This window comes from Pyrus communis, chromosome 1 (genome assembly GCF_963583255.1).
Source record: "Pyrus communis chromosome 1, drPyrComm1.1, whole genome shotgun sequence".
NCBI classification, from domain to species: Eukaryota; Viridiplantae; Streptophyta; class Magnoliopsida; order Rosales; family Rosaceae; genus Pyrus; species Pyrus communis.
This window is the reverse complement of record NC_084803.1, coordinates 16,894,587-16,917,129: the sequence shown is the minus strand read 5'-3', so window position 1 is coordinate 16,917,129 and position 22,543 is coordinate 16,894,587. Positions and strand designations below refer to the sequence as shown.

At 35.2% G+C, this 22,543-nt stretch overlaps 1 protein-coding gene across 1 annotated transcript; it reads left to right on the top strand.

Annotated features, from left to right (window-relative positions):
- Window positions 1-11,522: 11,522 nt before the first annotated feature.
- Window positions 11,523-12,976, top strand: LOC137728499 (protein RADIALIS-like 4). The gene is made up of 2 exons (XM_068467273.1): window positions 11,523-11,888; window positions 12,856-12,976. Exon 1 carries the CDS (start codon window positions 11,606-11,608, stop codon window positions 11,852-11,854), a length of 249 nt encoding a protein of 82 aa, XP_068323374.1. The 5' UTR covers window positions 11,523-11,605; the 3' UTR covers window positions 11,855-11,888; window positions 12,856-12,976.
- Window positions 12,977-22,543: the final 9,567 nt, after the last annotated feature.

Sequence of the window (22,543 nt, the reverse complement as noted above, 5' to 3'; positions counted from 1 at the left end):
TGCAGCGCGAAAAAGACAAAGAAATTAACGGAAAACGGTTCTTTGCACGGGCAAGAGAAGAAGAATGCTAGGGGAGGGGGAACAAATATCCTCTAGCTTTCTCTCTTTCTTGTAGGGATAAATAGTTGCCCTCCGAAGTTGATTTAATCTCATACTTAAGGTAAGCTTAAATAAGCTTTAGAGGTGATTTATTTCCCTTTCCTAGAAGAATCTAATTCCAAGTCCAAGTAAGAATCTGCATCAAAGTTGGAGATCACTACACCTGCTGCCCTTTCCTGTGAGTAGCCCAGTAGGTGTGGATGCATTTGTGGAGCAAAAAATAATCAAGAAAATTATGGAGGTGACACGAGAACTTTTGCGTTAAAAGGACAAAATTACCCTTGAGGCACACCAGGATTCCCACGCTCGTGCAACAGACAATAACGACTCAATCAAGGAAGAGTCAAAAGTGATCAAAATGGTATTTATTCAAATCCCTCTTATCACTCCTCATCAAATCCTTATTCAAAAGTTAACTCCCAAAACTTCCTATTTAATTTGGAATTAATTACCATGTTAATTGCAAGATATTATTTCACGTAATATCATGCAATTATTCTCCAATTACACCATATACGGCTGGTCACTATTCTCCAAATAAGGCCAACCACTCCCCTATAAATAGCCTTATTATCCCACTAAAAAATTAGCCATTGGCTACCCATAAACTCCATAAATACATTCTTTTCAAAATTCTAACTTTGGCATTGGAGATTCTTCAGCCAAAACCCTTATTCATCATGGGAACATGAGGCTTTTGGCCTTAATCTTAAGTGTTACTATTTTGCAGGTGCATTTTTGTCAAAGGATGGCGGAAATTTGCATCCACAATGGGTGTTTAAGGGAAGCTAAGATGCCACATTTTCTCCACCACAACAACCTAATATAAGAAAATACATATTAATATTTTTAATATTTATAAATGAAAGAAAAGCAAAGTTAAAGAACTTCTATGGAGCTGCTCAGCTGTCTTGGGCCTTGGTCGAATATAAACTACATGTCGACCTCTAGAAACGTACAACCGTCTTAGAAAAAAATGTTAAAAAAATAATCAAATAATCTTAATAAAAATCACTATATATTAAATTTTGAAAATAATATACTTTTACCTCTTGTAGCTTCTCAACCTATAGGAGAAGGGCTTCGAACCAGAGTGGTGGAAAATTTTCTTTTACAACATATTGATTTTGTTGGCTTGAGATCTCTTATGTTAAACACAAAATTTATTAATGCAAATACTTGAATATAATTATTAAAATATTATTATACATACCAAAGACTTAGGGTTCTGAAAATGTTTGCACAGCCACGCTCAATCCGTTGGCCACTTCACCAATTCCTTAGGCAGCCTTTGGCGAAAGCAGACTCTATGTTTGGAAAAGCCTCAAAATGGTGGTGGAGGTCGCTCTTCCACTCTGTGTACCACTTCGTGAAGAGCTCTTCTATGTAGGTTGTATGGTCAGGATCAAGGTTTTCAACATTAAAGTTCAGCTGCAAAAATCAAATAGTATTAAAATATTAATAATAATAGTCTTAATTTAGAAAGTACTATTAAAATTTGAATACACTTGCTTATAGCTCATGCCACATCACCTTCTTCATGTCCTTCAACACTTTTGCCCAGGTTTACCATTGCAGATGGCAATGAGTTTCCACTATTGATCATATGTCATGGACTAGCATGTTGTGATGGTCAAACGTAAAAGCATCACAATGTCGGAGATCATAAGTAATGGTGATGTGCATTCGACACACATGTGACCTTCACAGACTTTGTAGACATGTGACCTTTTGGTTTTTTTTTTTTTTAACTACAAAAAAAAAAAAAAAAAAAAAAAAAAAAAAAAAAAAAAGACATTTATGGTAAAATATCAACCTAGAATTCTACTGAAAAATCAAAGAGCTTCCCTTAAAAGTAAAACATTTTCCATAACCTGCAAACATAATACAACATATATTCACATCCAACCAACATTTTCAACAATTATATTCATCTATTATCCATATCCAACCAATATTTGTAGCATGCAACAAAACATAATCATCATCAAATATTTTTAGGGAATTGTTGTTGGTAGTCCAAAAATCTCATTTTGCACTTCATCCTTTCTATAAAAATATAGTTGTAAGGAGTGCATATTAGATTTGAAGACCAAGGTATGAAGTCTATTAGAAGTTTGTGAGACATCTCAAAGGTATAAAATTGGTTAATGATTGAATAATTACAATTGTTACATCCAATGACTTAATAAAAGATTACAACGACTTGGAACAACTCAAAAGACTTTGAGAATTAAAAACAACATTAATCGTCATTAATCCAATGGAAACCAAAAGGCCTAATTTTCTTACGAAACTTTAAATTGCATTTTGGAAGCCTAAACGGCCTTGAATAGCTAAAAGTCTGTCATATATCCTTGCAAAGTATTATATTTGAACCACGACGTCGTTTTCTTTTGAGAAAGGTATCACATGCCCAAACAGAGCTCAGATGCCAAATTTCTGAATTTATATTGCATCCATTCGCTTTGTCAATCTTAAAGCGCTTCTTGCTCTTTACCTTTCCTCATATAAATTCACAACAATCTTCTTCTACATCAGTTAACTTCACTTGGAAAAAACTCAACCTCGAGTTCATCTTTAATCGAACCAGTAATGGTAAGGATCTTGATGTGTAAATAAATTCTTCAACCCAAATAGCCCAATGTTCTTGATATATGGTTGGACTTACAATGGAGCTAATACCATACACAAGATTAGAACATGCAACTTAATATTTGAATTCTTTCTTAAGTGATGACTCTTGCATCTCTTGGTCAATATGGGCCTTGGTTTCATCATACCTTGACAGAACGATTCTAAACCCTATGTCACATATGATTTTAGCTAGTGAAATTGGTACTAGATAGAATATCTTGTAATTTAAAATTCGATATATGCTTGACTGACTAGTCAACATCACAAGTTAACTAAGATCAAATTTGTTAGTTTACCAAAACTGATAATAAACAATTATACCTAGTTTACAAACTTAACTCTAGTTAACAAAGGTCCAATTCAGTGTACATTTAAACTTTGTTAAACCTAGCTGAAATTTAAACTTTGTTAAACCTAGCTGAAAGCACATATCTGTTTGTAAACCTTAGAGTCAATGTGCTACATGCAAATTAACAAGATATGTGAGCAAGAATAATAATAATAATCAACACAAGGAGTTTTTGGCAAGAAAAACCCACATCTAGGTTAAAAAACCAGGGACTCACCACTGAGTCTAATCCACTAGTGTAAACAAAGGTTCATACAAAAATCCACACAAAGCTCAATTCTTAGAACCCTATCTATGAAGCAGTTTTACCTTTGTGCAACATTGCTTACACGAGATGAACTCTTACGGTCTTCACGAAGTGACAGCTCTTTCTAAGCTCATCACCTTGTGGCATTGATAACTAACACAACCAATGCTAATGATATGACAATGAAGGTTATGTGAAATCTGGATTCAATGACCATTCAGTTTCTCTAGTCAAACATTTGAAGGAAGAAACTGATGAGAATCCTAAAACAAGTCTATATAACGATTTGAAACTTAATGCAAGACCATGAAAAAAATGCAAACCTACTTCCTAATGATTGGTGTTTAATGCATGAAGAAGGTTTGGCAATTAGGGTTTCATAAATGGAGAAAAGGCAAGCTTAAAGCTTTTAAGGCAACTCTCTCACTCTAAAATAAATTCTAAACCCATGAGCAACAAATTGAAACCCTAGGGAACAATTATACCCAAGGAAATTTGATTTCCATTAGCCAACTTGTGTCAAGGACACTTGTCGGCTGCAAAAGAGATATAGGCAGCTCAATGGCCAGAAACTGACCACCAGCAAAAAGGTGTTAGTCAGCCCATGTAGGCTATCTTAATTTGTGTGCCTATACAGCTAGAAGTCAGCGTGCAAAGCTGACTAAACAATCAAACTAGATACAATGCAACACATATATAAATATGAAATGTACATGCATGAACAAACCTTTTGAGGTAAAATGTGCCATATCTTGAACATTTACTCTTGCAGCAAAAACCCATAATCAGAGTATATCCTAAGGCTAAATTGAGCATGTGTGAGGTTCAATTACAATATTTGACAAGGAAAACCAAACCCAAGAATCTTGACTTCACAGCTAGCAACTTAGTATTCACACTTCAAGTCGGCATAATTTGTCAAATTATCAAATAAACGGGCCAAAAGGCCAACTTCCAACAACACCAATATTGCCCCCAATTTGTTAATTACCATATGCACAAGTCGACAGATGTGGGGTTTTATCACAAAAGCCTCGATATTAGTTGGAGTGAGGTTAGTTGATGTGTGATATTTTAGCATGACCCCTCATGTGGGACCCAATTAGTAGGTCATACATGGGAGATCCACATATCGACAACTATGTGGAGCCAATGCGACTCACCCTACACAAGGGGCCAAGGGACCGAACATCATCACGACGGGCCAAAGGGACTCACCTATCACGTGGCAATACATGCCCGCTTTTTAGGTTTGATACCATGTTGAATTATTAGAGAGACAGGCCGAAGAATTGCATCCAACAACATCGATATTGCCCTTAACTTGTTAATTACCACCTACATAGTCAGGTGTGAGGTTTTATCATAATAGGCCTCGATATTAGTTGGAGTGGGGTTAGGATATTTAAACTCTTATTACTCAGAGATATGGTCGATGTGAGATATTTCAACATAATGTTTCTTGCATTACAAACTCCCTCTAATGGTCAAGTTTGTCCATTAATTTCTCTTGGTTGATTGTTGCTAAATTGGCTTGGTTATTTTTTTCTCGTATTCTTCTCCATTTGAGATGAACTCGACCACAAGTTCTCTTTTATTTGAGACACCTCTACTTTGATTATATGTGCTCCATTAATTCCCAGTTTCATCTTTCAAATTTGGAATTTCAACAGGTACATCACTTTCTTTTCCTACATGGTCGTCATCATTAACTTCTTTTTCTTCATTTTTCCCGTCAGCCTCCAGCAAGTTTTCCTTAATTTGAAAATCATCAAAGTTTTTGTGATTTTGATGATTTGGATTATTATCCAGGGGCGGCTGCGCAGCTTCCTCTAATTCACTTTCTTGAACACAAGGCCTCTAACCTCTTTGTTTATTGCTTTTGGCATCCCTTCTATTATTTGGCTCGAGTGCTTGGAGTAACACCTCATGAAGCTCTTTGAATTGAGTGATTCAGTTTGCAAAATGCATTCCGAGCATCTAGGTCTACTTGAGTACCAATTGACGTAACACGAATTAATCAAAAGGGTTACCAACATAGTCCCTTGAAGAATAAGGTCTGGAGTCCACCAGAAGTTTAAGAGAAATTCCAAAGGGTTAAAATTGATTAATAATTGAATGATTACAATTGTTACATATAATGATTTAAATAAAAAAATTACAACCGTTTGGAATAGCTCAAAAGACTTTGATATTTAAAAAAAAAATAAAATAAAATAAAAAAAAAAAAAAAAAAAAAAAGTAATCATCATTAATTGATGAAAACCAAAAGGTACGATTTTATTACGAAACTTTTGGAAGCCTAAACAGCCCCGGAGGGCTAAAATCCGTCATATATCTATGCAAATCACTGAGCTTGGACCACGACGTCGTTTTCTTTTTAGAAAGGTAAAATGGGCCCAAATCAGAGAGCAGACATGAAATTTGTTACTTCATGTTACGTCCCTTCGTTTTGTCAATTTTAAAACGCTTCATTTTCTTTACATATCCTCGTGGAAATTCACCCCAATCTTGTCCCACATTACGATCCTTCTTCCTTAGTTATGGATGTTGAGGGAATCTGAGATGGATGGTCAACTGCACGACGTCGTCGGTGAGTTCGACGTATGCTTAACTATGGATGCGTCACCGAGGTATTGAACGATGCGAGCACCTCAGAAATAACTGGTATAACTGGTGTAGGCCTCACAATAAGTTGAGCACTACTGGCCAGAACAGGAGGTGTGGGAGATGCACTAGCACATGAACGACGATGAGAAGAAATCAAACATGACATTTGTAAAATTTGTCGACAACAAAAATATCAATTGAATTTCTACAATTAAAAAAGTATTCATAAAACTAAAATTTTGATCCTAAAATTAAAAAAAAATTAAACTAAAACCATAATTTGAAAAAAAAAAAAAAAAAAAAAAAGTTAATCATAAAAAAAAAATTCTAATCCTAAATTTAAAAAAAAAATGTTCCTAAATCTAAAAACCTAATATGCAAAAAGTTAAGATATAAAACTATAATCTAAACCTAAAATTAAAAATAAAATAAAAACAAAAAACCCAAATCAGGAAAAAATTAAGAAATAAATATAAAATCCTAATCCTAATATGCCAAAAAAAAAAAAAAAAAAAACCTAAAATTTGCAAAACATCCTAAACCTTAATCTGCCACCTACAACCCGCGCCTTCCCCCGCCAGCTACAACCCCACCCACCCTTCCCCGGCACCTTCAACCAACACCCACCCTCCTTCGCCACCTTCAACCCATGACCACCCTTCTCCACCACCTACAACCCACGATCTCCAACCTACCACAACCCACCCCCCAGTCCCGAACCCCAACAACTCACCTAATCTCGAACCCAATAAACCCAAAATTGAAAATTAATAAACAAAAAAAAATCAAGGGTTTAGGAGAAATTACCTTAGGGAGAGAAGGTTGAAGAGACAATGAGAGACTGTGGGAGATAGGATCGGAAAGAGAGTGAGCTAAGGTCAGATGGAGACAGGGGCGGAGAGTAGAGGAGAGGAAAAGAAAGAAGAAAATGGGGCCCCGGTTTTAATTTAGGACAAAAGCTTCGCCGCGCAACAATCATTAAAAATTAAAAACTCAGCCTATTTTTCGTGCACTGCCAAAATTTCCACAGTTTGCGTGATGAAAGCCTAAATAAAGTTCATCGACTAAATACTTTTCAGGTGACGACAAAATTATTCGTTGCTTAAGAAGACCTGAGGCAACAAACTAAAAGTTTCGTAGCACAACAAGCATTAAAAAAATTAAAAACCCGCTCGTATTTTAGGTGATTAGGAGCTGACGAATTCCCAATCGTCGCTTTAAGATTATTTAGGCGACGAACTAAAAACATTTTGTCGCCTAAACATACCTAAAGCAATAAATATCCTGATTTTGTTGTATAAAGTTTTTAATTAATTCTAAGATGTTCTTCTTTTGAGCTTCCAAAACTTATTCATTTCTAAATAAAGTAATTTTTTCAAGGATAATCTTGAAGGAGAGCTCTAAATATTGAACGGTTCGGATTTTAAAATTGACTTTTCTAAAATGTCAATCACATTATATCACTTATGCAGTTTGAAAATCATTTAATAGTGTCGTAACATTTGCAAATGTCAAAGGTACATCTTCAATGGCCATATGATTAAGCAATCTCATGGTCAAAGTATGAGCTTTAATATGTATAATAAAACCTCATTGATAATATAATAGTGATACCTTAATTTTAACATCATATAATAGTTCCCTCACATTTACAAAATTGAAAAGAAACGTTAATCTATATGGCCACATTGTTGTGATTAATCGATCTTATTATCAAAGTGTGGACATTACTATGCTCAATAAAGTTTTGTTGGCAATAGCCTAGTGTCGCTCTTATTATTAAAGGAAATAGGTTTTGAGATTTGGGGTTGAAAGAAATTTGCGAATTTAGTGAAGAAGAAGAGGAAGATAGGAAATGAGGACAAGGGTGCGGATTTGGAATTTTAACCTAGAATCTCATGAATCCTTGCGCGACGAAGCTCTTCGTCTCCCTAAGTGCCTTCTTCGTGCCCCAATAAATGTCTGCCATTGTTGTGCCATCTAAGATTCTTGGGTGTTCCGCTACAAAGCCTTCAAGATATTTGTCATTCCATTTTTTCTAGACGATGAAATGTTTCGTTGTGCAATAAATTCGTTTACTGCACAAAATTGATGCCAAATTCTCATTTACTGTGAATTTTTCTAGGTCTTGTGCAACAAACACAAACAGTCATTGAGCAACTATAGTTTGCACGATGAAACTCTTCGTCACGCAAAGGTTTTGTTTTGTTTTTTTTTTTTTTTTTTTTTTGTGTCATAGACATTTTGCACAATGAAAGGTACTTTTGGTCGTGCAAATGTTTTTTGGTAGATGAAATTTTCTTCGTCTCCTAAAATTATGTCGCCCAAGTAATTTTTTTTTACTAGTGCAAACTATTTAAGTATAACAAGCTTGTGTTCGATGAATATTTCATAATTGTTGTTTACATGGTCAAATTCCAAAAATGTACATTATGCATGCATCATCAACCAACAAACCACAAAAATAATTCCTTGTAAAAGTAATTAATTTAGGATATATAGCTATATATCAATGATTCGTTGAGAAAGTTGAAATTTGAGACTCTTATTCCTAGCCTCAGTTTTGTAAGCCAAAACTTAAACAATCACAGATTCTAAGCTTTTTAGCAATGGACCTAAAATATATGCCACTTGCATACAAACAGGGGGCGGTCGATTGAACCAACTTGCTTGGTATATAACTAGCTAGGGAAGTGAATTCTTGGTAATCTGCCAATTGCGTTTCTATCTCAAGAATATCCCAAACGTTCCAAGCAACCATAGATTTATTTGGTCCAAGAAAATGAATCCATATCTCTTGTTTTGTTTGGAAGAATATATAGCAAGTGGAATGGAAGAATCAAGATCATCACCAAATATATGTTTTACTAGAGAAGAGAAAATTAAGATAATAAGCACAACAATACATGATAAAAAACAAAGAAAAATCATTTTTGCACACTTTATCTTTTTTTTTTCCCTTTTGCACACTCATGCTTTTCCGTTCGTTAGTTTTTCTTTGAGAAAATTAGAATCCCCCACTTTTTTTTACATAATTTTTATTAAACATTTGTTTCTTTTAAAATTTTGATTAAGACGCTTTAACTAGTGTCCACCTAATCATTTTTAAATTTATTTTATTTACATGTCATTAGTTTATTTTTTAAAATAAAAATGCTATAAGTTGATTTCCCACTTTATCCTTTTAGTTGATAAGGGGAATTTTTTTGTCTTGTCAGGATTTATACCTTTCTTTTAGGGATATTATTAAGGGAGTTTTAACGAAAAGTTCACGGTACTGTTCACTTTAACGAAAAATCACATTTTTACACTAAAAAGTCAAACCTGGTACTATTCACTTTACCCTTTATTTTGTCCTTATTGTTAAAACTCAAAAATTTTAAGCAATTTTCATTAGTTTTCCTTATTATTAATGGCTATTAACTAAATCACCAATATTATCTATAAACTTTGAATTTTGAAATTTTTTTTTTGGCGTCAGGGTTTATACCCCTTTTGTTAGCTCGTTCACATCATAAAATTATTATTGAAATATAAAAGTTGTTGATAAAAAGGATGAGTTTGGAGTCTTTGGACTGAGATTAATGCTATTCAGCATGAAATATATAATGTGAATTTTAAATTGAAATCAATTTGAAACGTATTCAAGTCAATTTGAAACATACCAATAACAACTTGAAACGTACCGATGCTAAATTGAAACGTACCCATTTCACCTTGAAACGTTCAATAACAACTTGAAAAATACCAATGCTAAATTGAAACGTACCCATATATAAATGTGAATTTTAAATTGAAATCAATTTGAAACGTACCAATAACAACTTGAAACATACCTATGCTAAATTGAAATGTACCCATTTCACCTTGAAACATTCAATAACAACTTGAAACGTACTGATGCTAAATTGAAACATACCCATTCTAACCTAAAATATACCAATATACCGGTTTGAAACGTACCAAATTATCCTTTAAAAGAAAATGTACCACTAAATTCTATTTCCCAAATGTACCATGGTACGTGAAAAAGATGGAAAGATGGATAAAAAGTGCGCTAAAACAAAAAGCATACCCTTTGATATGGATACTCAGATCAAGAGGTGTGCATAAAATGAAATATGAAGGAAATGAATATGACCAACAAGGGAGAACGAAAGAGGGTTTGATCAGCCGATCGAGGAAAGCAATGACATGAAAAAATTGCTAATGGTTGTAGAAGAAGATAACACGTTAATTACTTGTATGGTGTGGAGTTAGGAATAAAATGCACATTAGAAGCATAATTAGATTAGGTTTGATAGGTTTGATGTGTTAAGATTTTTAAAACTAATACGTTACATTTTAGGAGATTTGGGATATTAACATGATAATTATTAATTAATTAAAGGTACATTATAATGGCAAATCATGTAATATGGCATTAAACAAATGTTACTTATAAAATAAGTGGCACCTTAATTGTAGGAAGAATGTTTAATCAAATTCTTAAAAGGAGTAAATGTTTAATCCAAGAAATTAAAAAAAGAATAGCCTATATCAAAACTACCCTTTTTCTTTATTTTATTCGATTCAAATGCTATAAACAAGGGAATGGATGAAGAGAAAAAATGTGTAATTATTTCCGAAAGGAAACATCAGAAAGGATAGATCGTCTAATTAAGATTCGAATGTGGTCCAAATGAATGCACATTGACCTAAAATATTGAGTTGCTATCGGCATGCATTTGAGCTTAATTTTAACGTACCATGTATAACAGCTGTTCACTACCATTTTGTACATGAGCTTATCGAACAACATTGGAATCCAAAACCCTAAAGGGGAAGATATGGACCCTTTATACTAACACAATCTCAAATATCCTGCCTTGCCCATTTTCAGACATGGGATCATGATGGAGAACATAAAGGTAAAAACACAGAAAGGCAATTCGCCCTAGGTGGCTAAGACCTTATCACATATATAGAGAAAACAGTTACTTAAAAGCGAAAATTAAGCCTAAACTACAAAGTAAAACATAATATATATGGCATTCTTTCAATTTCCCAAAAGAAATTGAAAAAGAAACATCTATTTGCATGGAAGAAAAATTTACATATTCTATGTTGTATACCCATATCTTCCTCTCATCACATGACGAAGATTTGATGAGAGAGAGACAGAAAGGATACAACAGATTACACGGAAGTTCTCCTGTTTAGTTGTTTATGCCAGCCAAGCAAGTATTGATACATTATGTGTTTTCAGTTGCTGCAAAGTTACCAGCACTGCATAATTAAGAAGAGTAATTGCAACAAAAGGAGGTCCAACTTGGTGGTCAATCGATCAAGGAATATAGTTGTGGTAGAAGGAAAAAAACTAAATAAATAAAGGGCCAGCCCTTTCGTACTGGATTCTCTTCTACCATTTGCATCTTCATTTTGTGGCTCTTGAGGGAACAAGTCACTTCAAATTACGCCCGTTTTGATGATATATTCGGCCAACTGGCTTAACCCCACCACTCTTTTTTGGTGCTTCTCCTCCTGCTTATAAGGAGCTTATTTGCTTATCTATTTCTCAAGCCATTCCTCGACCTTAGTCTTCCTTGACTGAGATAAACACAGCCCTTCCTTTCCTTTCTTAAGAAGTGTTTTTAGGCTTTTTTTTTTTTTTAGAAGTCCTTATGATGGCATCCAACTCACTCACTTCCTCGAGAAGCTCTAGCTCCTCCTGGACTCCTGAGCAAAACAAAGAGTTTGAAAATGCCCTGGCTTTGTACGACAAGGACACCCCTGACCGCTGGCAGAAGGTTGCGAGAGCGGTCGGTGGGAAGTCTGCTGAGGAGGTGAAGAGGCACTATGAGATCCTCATTGAAGATGTCAAACACATTGAGTCTGGCAGAGTTCCGTTTCCTGATTATAGAAGGGAATAATATTAAGTCTTCTTTTGGAGTTTGAATGACAAAGGTACTAATTCATAGTTCCCCTTCTACTTTTGTTCATATTTTTCTTTAAAGCATTTTGCTTTACCAAATCATCTTCATTGGTAATTTGGTACCAATACTGAATTGAATTTAGATGATATTATACTATATGAAGAGCGAATCACATTAGGAGAGAGAAAGGAAGAGCAAATACCATGACTTTTGAGATGTTGTACCATGACTTTTGAATCTAATCAGAGAACGCTGGTAGTTTCCAGTTAGCATGAACAAGGTGGGCATCACCATTTTTGAGATAGGTTAGTTGTGTGTATCTAATACTGCCTCCATATCATTTCATAATCCCCCAAAAACTTCTTTTGTGGGGACAATAGAAAAGTCGGGGAAAGTGAAACTGAGAAGTACTTGTGAAGGGCTACTTCAGTGTGTGGACATCAGTTTCTGCAACTTATATATTTATTTTAAGGATAATGTTAGGGAAATAAAATTTGCAAACTAAATGATGTGTTAACAATAGGAATGAGCATGTTTATCAACACTTAAGTAATAAATCAATCATTAACTTCCATATCCTTTAATTTGTAAAATTTTGTCAACAAATTTAGTCTTCCTAGCATTACCCTTATATTATATACTCAATTAACTACTTATCATTATATAATGTAGTATTTAATGCAAAATGGAAATACGTGACCACACTGTATTCAACCTCTTATCCTCTCTCTAGGACAAAGAAATGCCCACATGTGATCTAATCCCACCCCTCATATGCCATTTCGTCCTATATGGACCTAATACTCCCCACTTGAAACAAATGCAATGTGAGATACATTGGCCTCACGAGGATTCTCTCGCAAACCCAACTCAATATTTTATGATATTAGATATGAAAGTCTTGCATTTAAACAATACTGCATTCTTCACAGTTTTTGCAGACCGTTTAAGTTTTCTCTGCATACTAAAACTTTCTGTTTCTCTATTCTTCCACCAAGCAAGCTCTTGAAGTTTATGATATCTAGCGTCTCCATGAAGTTCGAGAAGCAAAGTTGTAAACATTAGCAAATGCAAATGTGTATGTATGTATGTAAAGAAAGCAGTTGGGTTTTATGCAGCTAAATTAACCATTGATGTGGATTTCGATCAGTGTACGAAGTATCATCTATTGGGTCTATGAAATTCAATACTACTACGTACAATTATATATGACGTTTGCAAAAAGCATATTCGTTTTATAATCTGGTTATCTATAAATGGGGAGACAGATGGGATAGTCTTATCCCTTTCCCGATCTCATCCCTTCCCCATTGTTGTCCAGCTTGAATTCCCCATCCTTAGGCGAGAATCTACACGGTTGTATGTCCCTTTGCTGTTATAGTTCGCAATAAATACTTTAAATGCAAATATTACACAACCAGTTACAAGACAAATGCTTTCGTCGTTTAGGATGAAAATGAGATCCGTGCCCCAAACAGTATGTTTACACTGCATGGTACAAAAAACTTGAGCAATACGGCAATCAAACCATGCAAACCGATGCGAGTTTGAAAAGGAACATAAGATATGACTATTGGCATAATTACATCGTCAGCATCAACATATAATGTTAATTAAAAGATAGTGATCTCTTTTAAAATATTGATGGAATCAAAAAAGTTAAAAGTTCCGAAGAATATGATGGCTGACCTAATTGATTCTGGACTAAAATATTCAATCAAGAAAGACGGCCGCGAGGAGAATCTAAAAATTCTTAGGAGGAGAATGCTAGGGTTAGTGGGCGCGCAATTGAATCCATGGCCATTGATGTGTATGGACTTCGATGTGCAAACTCATATAGATCTACAGTTGAGAATTTACTACACATCCACATGTGACTGACCTTAACGATCATATTTTTTTCTAATTTAGTCTCTACTACTCATGATCTATGGTTGAAAATCAACCACATACTTGTAGAAGAGAGTATTCAGTATAAGAATTGTGCTTGATAGTTTGAGTGTATTGTATTAATGTTTTTATAGTGATTACAGATAGAGAGTTTGAGTGAAGAACAAACTCTTCAAAACAAACCAAAGATAATTTACAGATAACATAATTAACAAATAATCTATTTGAATTCAAAATCATTTAACAGCCAAAGGATTGGACTGTTGATAAGTTGTAGCTAAGCCTTCCTATTGACTGATTCCATTGTGATCTTCAGGGAGTTTTGTGGCAGGAAGCTTGGATTTCAAACTTGGTTTATCACGCCCCCGCAAGTTGAGTGATCGTCGGCAAACGGGAAGCTTGGACAAAAGATAGTTGAACCGATAAGTGGATAGACCTTTTGTTAAAAAAATCTGCAACTTGATCTTGGGTAGCTACGTAGCCCACTTGGGTTTCACGTCGAGTTACCTTCTCTCGAATACGATGGTAGTCCACTTCAACATGGCGTGTCCGAGCATGGAAAATTGGGTTGGAAGCCATGGAGATTGCAGAAATATTGTCACACCACATCTTTGGAGGAGTAAGCTAGAGATGAAGGTCATGGAATAACTTTCAAAACCATGAAATTGTGGCAGCAGTAATGGCAAGTTGATGATACATGGACTCGGTGCTAGAACAAGAAACACCTTTTTGTTTCTTGGAACTCCAGGGCATAAGATTAGAACCAAGAAAAATGCAATATCCTCATGTTGATATGCGATCATCGAGGTCTCCAACATAGTCAGAATCAGCAAAGGCAGTAAGAGTGAGAGGGCCAAGTTTATACACAAGACCATGATCAGGTGTGGATTTTAAATAACGTAGAATTTTCTTAACGATAATCCAGTTTGTAGTGGTAGGTTTGTGCATGAATTGGAAAACTTGGTTAATAGAGAATGCAATATGTGGACTTGTGAATGTGAGATATTGAAAAGCACATACCATGCTTCAGAATTCATTGATGTCAGACAATGGTTTGCCATCGTAAAGACTCAGCCATTTGCCACTAATTGTAGGTGTGGAAACGGGCTTGCAATCAATCATATTTGTCCATTTCAGTAAGTCCATGATGTACTTGGACTGTGATAAATGAACCCCATTGCTAGAACGGTGAACCTCTATGCCCAGAAAAAAATTCAAAGGACCAAGATCCTTTATGGAGAAAGATGTGCCCATGTCTTTGATCAAAGTGTTAATGCACTGGATGTTATTATCTGTGATAAGGATTTCGTCAACATAGATTAGTAAATAAATTCGAACTAACCATGGCAGTAAACAAAGAGTGATGAATTTTCCTGAGAAGCCACAAAACCGAGATGTTCAAGGTGGTTGGAAAAACATTGAAACCATGCCCTTGGAGCTTGTTTGAGACTGTAGAGAGAATGTTTCAATTTACAAACATACGTTGGAAATTAAGGATCAACGAAGCCTGTTGGTTGTTTCATATACATTTCATCACACAAGGAGGTTGGAAATTGAGGATCAACAAAGCCTATTGGTTGTTTCATATATATTTCGTCACACAAGGAGCCATAGAGAAAGGCATTTTGAACATCCAGTTGCCGTATGGGCTAAGAAAACTGAACGGCAAGTGCAATGATTATTGGAATGGTGGAATGAGTAACCATGAGACTAAATGTTTCTCCATAATCAAGTCCAGATTGTTGATGATATCCATTCGCAACAAGCTAAGCTTTAAATCTAACTATAGACGCATCTGGTTTTCATTTAAGTCTGAAAACCTTGGGAAACACATTCATGGAAGGATGGTAAGGGACCAAAGACCAGGTGCCAGCCCGCTGGAGGGCGTTAAATTCATCTACCATTACAGTTCTTCATTCCTGAAATTTATGTGCCTGACTATAACAAGTAGGCTTAGATAAAACGTTAGTGGTGGATGTATAGGCATACTTAGGATTTGGCTTGTGAATACCATCTTTTGCACGGGTTACCATGGGATACATGGGGGTGGAAACTAAAGATTGTAGGTTATGGTTAGGAAGGGTTAGATGCGAACTAGTGGGTGATGTGTGGGGTAAGAAAAGTGAGGGATGAGATAAAGGTGCTGAAAAAAAAAAAAAAAAAAAGGAATTTGAGTCAGAGATAGTCTTTAAGTGCAGATGGGAAGTGGTGGATGGAGAGGGTTGATTGTGGGGTCGGATGGTGAGGGGAAGAGTAATTCAGGAGTCCCAATTGCAGTGGGAGTACTATCATGCAAGGAGGAGGTGTGAGAAGTAGCACTGGACTGTTCATTAAATGGAAAACAAGTTTCATCAAAAATGACATGCTTAGACATGAAAACATGACCCGTTGACGGATCAAGACACCTATACCCAAGTTGATTTTGAGAATAACCATATGCATTTCTTGGAATGAAATTGTAACTTATTAGACGTGTATGAACGTAAATAAGGAAAGCAGGCACACCCAAAGACTTTGAAAAATTTATATGATGGTTCACATTGAAATAATTTTGTGTATGGAGAAATTAAGTTTAAAACTTTGGTTGGCAGTTGGTTTATTAGAAAATTAGTTGTATGGAGAACCTCATCCCAATAATTTTGAGACATGGATGCATGAGTAAGAAGAGTGAGTCTAATTTCCACCAAACAATGATGTTTTTCGTTCTGCCATACCGTTTTGTCAGAATGGTGAGGACATGTATATTGATGGTGAATTCCATGTTTTTACAAGTTTTGAAAATTTTGTTGATGTATTCACCTTGCCATCCGTTTGAAAGGTTTGAATTTTCCTTTGAAATTTATTATCCATTTCAATTTGAAATTTAATAAAAGTACGAAACACATCGGATTTTAATTTTAATGGATATAGCCAAGTATATCGCAAATAATCATCAATGAAAATCACATAATAATGAAATCCGGAAATTGACAAAGTTGGGGATGTCCATACGTCTGAATGAATAAGTTGTAAAGGAAAATGCGAAATTGAATTTGATTTAGGAAATGGCAATTTCTTGCTTTTGTCTAAAGGGCATGAATGACATACATAATTCAAATTGTGCCTAAATACCTCTGCATGAACTTGTGTGTTAGCGTATGTCGATGAGCACTCGATATGATAAGTTTGTTTATGTGAGATTATGTGACTGTTGAACGTTAGATGGTTATTTACGAAATATATTGTGATGTATTGAATTCTTGAGATATTGCAAGCTATGGTAAGTACTTTCATACTATACGTAGTATGTATATTTTGGAAACTATACTTATTTTAAGGTGAGGGGTTATTATGTTTTCAAAAAGGTTTTTATAAAACTTTATTTTGAGGCCCACTCACCCTTGTTTTTCACCCCTCCAGGTATTAGTGGCAAAGCTTTCGTGTCGACGAGGATTTTTAGCAAAACATTGTTGTGTGTATACTTCCGACTGTATAATTCTCATCCTACTTTACTGTACTTTACTTATGCTCTGACATCACGTGTGAAATGGGTTGATTCCCACTCACAAACACACTCTTATATTTAGGCACTTGATTTAAATTTATTCACATTTTCCACATCACTTCACTTTATGGCTTCATCACTTTCCTGGTGTCGGCCAGCATAGCTTGATCCAGAGTCTAGGTGGACTTTTCAGGTCGGGGTGTGTCAATATTGAGTTAAAAGAAATTAATTAAAAAAAATCTGAAAACTAAAAGAATCACATGTAATGGGCACATTTTATTGTTTATCTATATCTAAACTATTTATTAATAGAACTGTGGTTGTCAACTAAGATTCTATGAAATTACTATTTTAACTCCCTCAATAAAACTGAACAAAATAAAAAAAATATGGGCAATTTAGTAATTATATGAACGTAAATTTTTTTTTTTTTTACAAAAACCTTCATGCCAAGGAAAATCCCTATTCGGAGACGAGTTTGTGGCCCTGAAGCTGGGCTATTGTGTCGAAAATTGTGTACCACCGAATACTTTACTCATCAATTCCACTACTATTATCTTGTCATCTTTACCAACCCTTTCAAGTTAGGAAACCAATAACAGTTTTGATTCCTTGGCAGTATTCGTTAGTATACCATCTATTAGAATTCCTAGGAAGTTTACTTTCGTCAAGATTCCAGAAATGTCTTAAGCAACAACCTAGTGCTAAAGTGGTAGCACTCAATGAAAGAACTTCTGGGGGACAATCATTCTTGGTCCCTGATGGCATTTACCCTTCAAATGTACTAGTACAGTTCCGAATCTTCAGGAGGAAGATTGAATCTCTTTAAGTTCTTTCTAAGGTGAGTTATTAGCAAATTCTTTTTTTTTTTTTTTTTTTTTTTTTTTTGCAGCCTTAGGACATTCCAACCAACACTAGTTCCCAGATTTCCTTTAGATGTTGTACTCATCATTTCGATGAGTATAGGCAGAAGAGTACGAGTTGTTATACATTCGGGTAGCAGAAATCCTAAAAGCAGTAATCAATTTTCCCTAGAATCAACAAAACCAACTCATAGGACCAATTCCTTACCAGTCATCTGAAACTATCCATATGAGCGGGCTCTAATTTGTAATCAACCTATGATGGTGCTACTAATTGACGATATTGTCTGATATCCAAGAACTGTCAACCGGTATTCAGGCGGTATGATTTCTGATACCAAACACATGCTACTATCTAGGAATGATACCTTTGTGCCAAAACACCAGATCACAGTTTCAGGGTAACGAACAATACCAAGTTATCATATATGCGTTACTTAGTGTTGCGATTGATAGATTGATTAATAATGACTATCTGAGCCGAAGAAACAAAATCGTGGAAATTAGGAGCAAGCCTTGTAGGAGGACCGTAAACTTGCAGTTGTGTTAACTATTTTACCTATCTAGGTAACCAGAACATTCTTGACCAATCACCTTTCAGATCACTTCCACAGGCAAAATTAGAATTGTAATACGTGTCATAGAGAAAGGAAGTAGTATTGTACGTTCCAATGGCGTATACCTTTGGCGTCATTTCTCAAAATTTTACCTGGGATATCACCAAATGGTGAAGTAAAGTACACCCTCGATCCACTTTTTTGTACTACACCAGTTTTCCTTGCATCTTCTCGAACAAGTCCTACATCATCGAGAGAACTGAGTTACTAAAGTTTACCGATTAGGAATTTATCCAACCAAACACCTTATCTAGGGAATCTCAAACATATCTGTGAAGGAGAAAGGCCAAATCTTAGGATCATACCTAGATTTTAGCAACTCTATCAGGTGATGACGAAAAACTGTTAGCTCTACTTCAAGTTGATGGTCAGCCCAACTAACCTTTGAGCTTGAGTTTTCTTCCGTAGCTTGTCAAACTCGTAGTGGTCTTACCGATGACTTTCTCACCTACCCTAGCAACGAGAGCAAATTTTCTAAACACAATTGTGGAGCCAAAAATAATCAAGAAAATTATGAAGGCAACACATGTACTTTTGGGAAAAGTCAAAGCTGATAAAAATGGTATTTATTCAAAACCCTCTCACTCCTTATCAAATCCTCACTCAAAAAGTAACTCCTAATTTTCCTATTCAATTTGGGATTAATTGCCAAGTTAATTGCAAGATATTATTTCACATAATATCTTGCAATCACACTCACAATTTGACCATATGTGGTCGGCCCCTATTCTGCAAAAAGGGATGGTCACTCCCCTATAAATAGCCATGTTTTCCCACTAAAATGATAGGCCATTTCTCTCCCCGAAAATTCCTAAACACTTTCTCTCTCAAATTCTAACTTTGGCATCGAAGATTCTTCGGCCAAAACCTCCCCCCATTCATCGTGAATGCATGAGGCTTTTGGCCTTAATCTTAGGTGTTATTATTTTGCCGGTGCATTTTCGTCAAAGGAGAAGACAGCGGAAATTTGCATCCACAACCGTCAGTCAGCTTTATACCAAATTCATTAACTATTAACTTTGATTAAATTGGTACTTTTCTTAGGAGATGTGATCTCATTAGACGATATTCTTTTCTCTTTCCCAAAAGGTTGCAATGGAAGAAAATTGAAATTCTCACAACGTATCGACAATTTGTAGCGATTTTTCGACTATACTATTTTTCCTCACTCATCGACTGAGGAAAGTTAGTTTGGTTTAGGATGTTGGATATGAATAAAATTTCTAACAACATAAGTGTTGTCTCTTCCCAAGCATTATGCTTACATTTTTCGACAACATCGATAATTTAGAAATCCACAATGACATTTTATCTGGATGATTTGGCTGGGTAGATGCAGCATGACGAGGTATAGCTTATATTTCCCAACGGTTGGAACCGTATGAAATGAACCACCTTATGCATGACTTAGAGTCAATAGTTACCATCTTTACTTGTAAACCGAATAACACTACTCTGTGGAGAAACGTGTCCAAAATCTTTATCAACCTTAAACCTCTCAATTACATCTTCATTTGAAAAGAATTAGATTTCTGACAATGGCAAAAAAAGAACCAAATTAACGCCTATGATTACAATATCATGTATCACCTCAATTGTACAAACGTAGTTACGGTTTACCGCAACAAAAGTTATATTTACCCTTGAACCCTTTCAGCCTACCTCACCTCATTTCAATTGGAATTCATGAGTATTGATATGACGTTACCTACAAATCATCAAGAAATCGTTCAAGTATAATCACTTCCTATATTCAAATGTAGTTGGGAAATATCACCATGAGCTCCATGTGAGAGGTATATTGTGCATGTGGAGATTATGATGATGCTTCGGTGATTATCAACTGACTTGATCAATCAACCCTGTCACGCCCCAAAAAGGGACATGTAACAATGTCACGCTCTATTAGTACCGCAATATTATAGTGTTAAAATCCAACAATATAGCACTACATTCCTAATAGAACGTAAGACTATTTGAGGGGAATAAAATAATTTATTTTTAAGCAATATGGAAAAGGAAATCATTTTGATAAAATGAAGAATAAAAAGGCAACTGAATTTGGATAAAATTTTTACATGGGAAAAGAACTTCACAATCTACAATAGAACTAAAGAGTTTAAGGTAATTATCATACTAAACCAACTCTTTAGTACGATTTGGAAAGTACAAAGCGCTAAGTTTGGCTACAAAAGATTCCTTCAAGAAGGTAAGGAAATCAAGCATATGTGCGAACCAAAAACCTATGGAAAGTCAATGAGCGACTAAGAAGTTGACAAGTAATAAACAACGCTTGTCCCGACTTTAGTTCAGATCATCTATTTGTAGGTCCTTCGGTCTTGTAATAAAGTAGGGGTGAGCATCATAAACGCTCATCGCTCCCCCTCAGGGAATCCACCCCAGCTAGGTTTGAAAATAGTATACGACACTATATATACTATAGGAAAATGATTGATGCACAACAAAAGCTTTGTTTAGTTTTGAAAATAGATTGTATGTTCACACAATTTCCTTTTAAAAAGAAAACAGGGATCCTAATAAATCGCTACATGCCTGATGACCGATCTAATGACCAACTACCACCTTACTTGGACCAACTCCGAACGAACATATTTATGGTAAGGTATAGTGAGAGTGTCCTTTAATGCTCTACCCTTAGATATCCTAGTACCTCTCCTAGAAAAGTAGCGATACTAATCCTTTCGTAGTAGCCCCTCTAGAGGTTTAGGGGATCGAAACATAAGGTGGTCGCTATGCCCCCTTCACTCTCAAGTCATCACTTTAATTTGTAGCATAAAACAACATGCATATCATGATATAAAACAAAACCATTTTTCCTCATGGTTCTATCATAGCAAAATATATGCAGATTTCACAGGCATTTGTATATTTACATATACGTACATTCGCAAAATTCCATAACTAGGGTAAGTGAGGATCCCCCTACCTGGTCTTCAATCCACGCAAGCAATATTCCTCACCAATACCTCAATTAAACGCAAGCACCGCGAGTACTTGGAGTCACTAGTTCAACAATTACAATATGTCACTATATGTCCATATATAATGACTCAACTTTATTCCCATAACAACAATTATATCCAATAGGGACCTTTACTTAACCGGAACAAAAATTATGTATTTGAACTTTTTATTATTTCAAATATGTCCCCAAACTTTTGATAATTACACTTTGGCCCTTGAACTTTTGGTAATTTATAAAAATATCCCAAAAGTGAAACAATTTTTGTAGTTTAGTCCCTAGTATGAAACCAACGGCTTTGAGGTCTGTTTTCCCAGAAATTCAACATATCCTTCAAGCCAAAACACAATCCATCAATAGTACAACTCATTTGTTCGATACAAACGTCCTTTAAAGTCCAAATTTGAAATATTTCGAATCAATCATCATATTTCTCTATATCTCATTCATATGAAACTTGTATAAAACCCCAGAAATCTGATCTTGTGTAAATCTTTACCTTAATGTCTTAGAAATTGTCCTCCAATCATCCAATAGGCTTTAGAGCCCTCAAACCGTGGAAGAACAAGCTTGAAATAGAAGATTTGGGTCTAATTAGTCACGAATCCCAATTTGAATGAATTATTCAAACTTAAGTAATAATCCTCAAAATTTACCTTTGAACGTTGGGTTCGATTCACTGAGCATGTAGGCGAAAACCGTTCCTCAATCGGACTCCCGGATTGAAAGTTATGAATTTAGAAAGATTGAAAGGAAATTTTTTCCTTTTTTTTTGTTTTCGTTTTAGCTTGGAACACTAAATGAGGAAGTATATTTACAATCTTCCAAGCTTGCCGCCTCACCTCTTCA

Excerpts from the sequence above, each read along its gene's own strand:
- LOC137728499 (XM_068467273.1), top strand. The coding sequence starts at position 11,606 with ATGATGGCATCCAACTCACTCACTTCCTCGAGAAGCTCTAGCTCCTCC.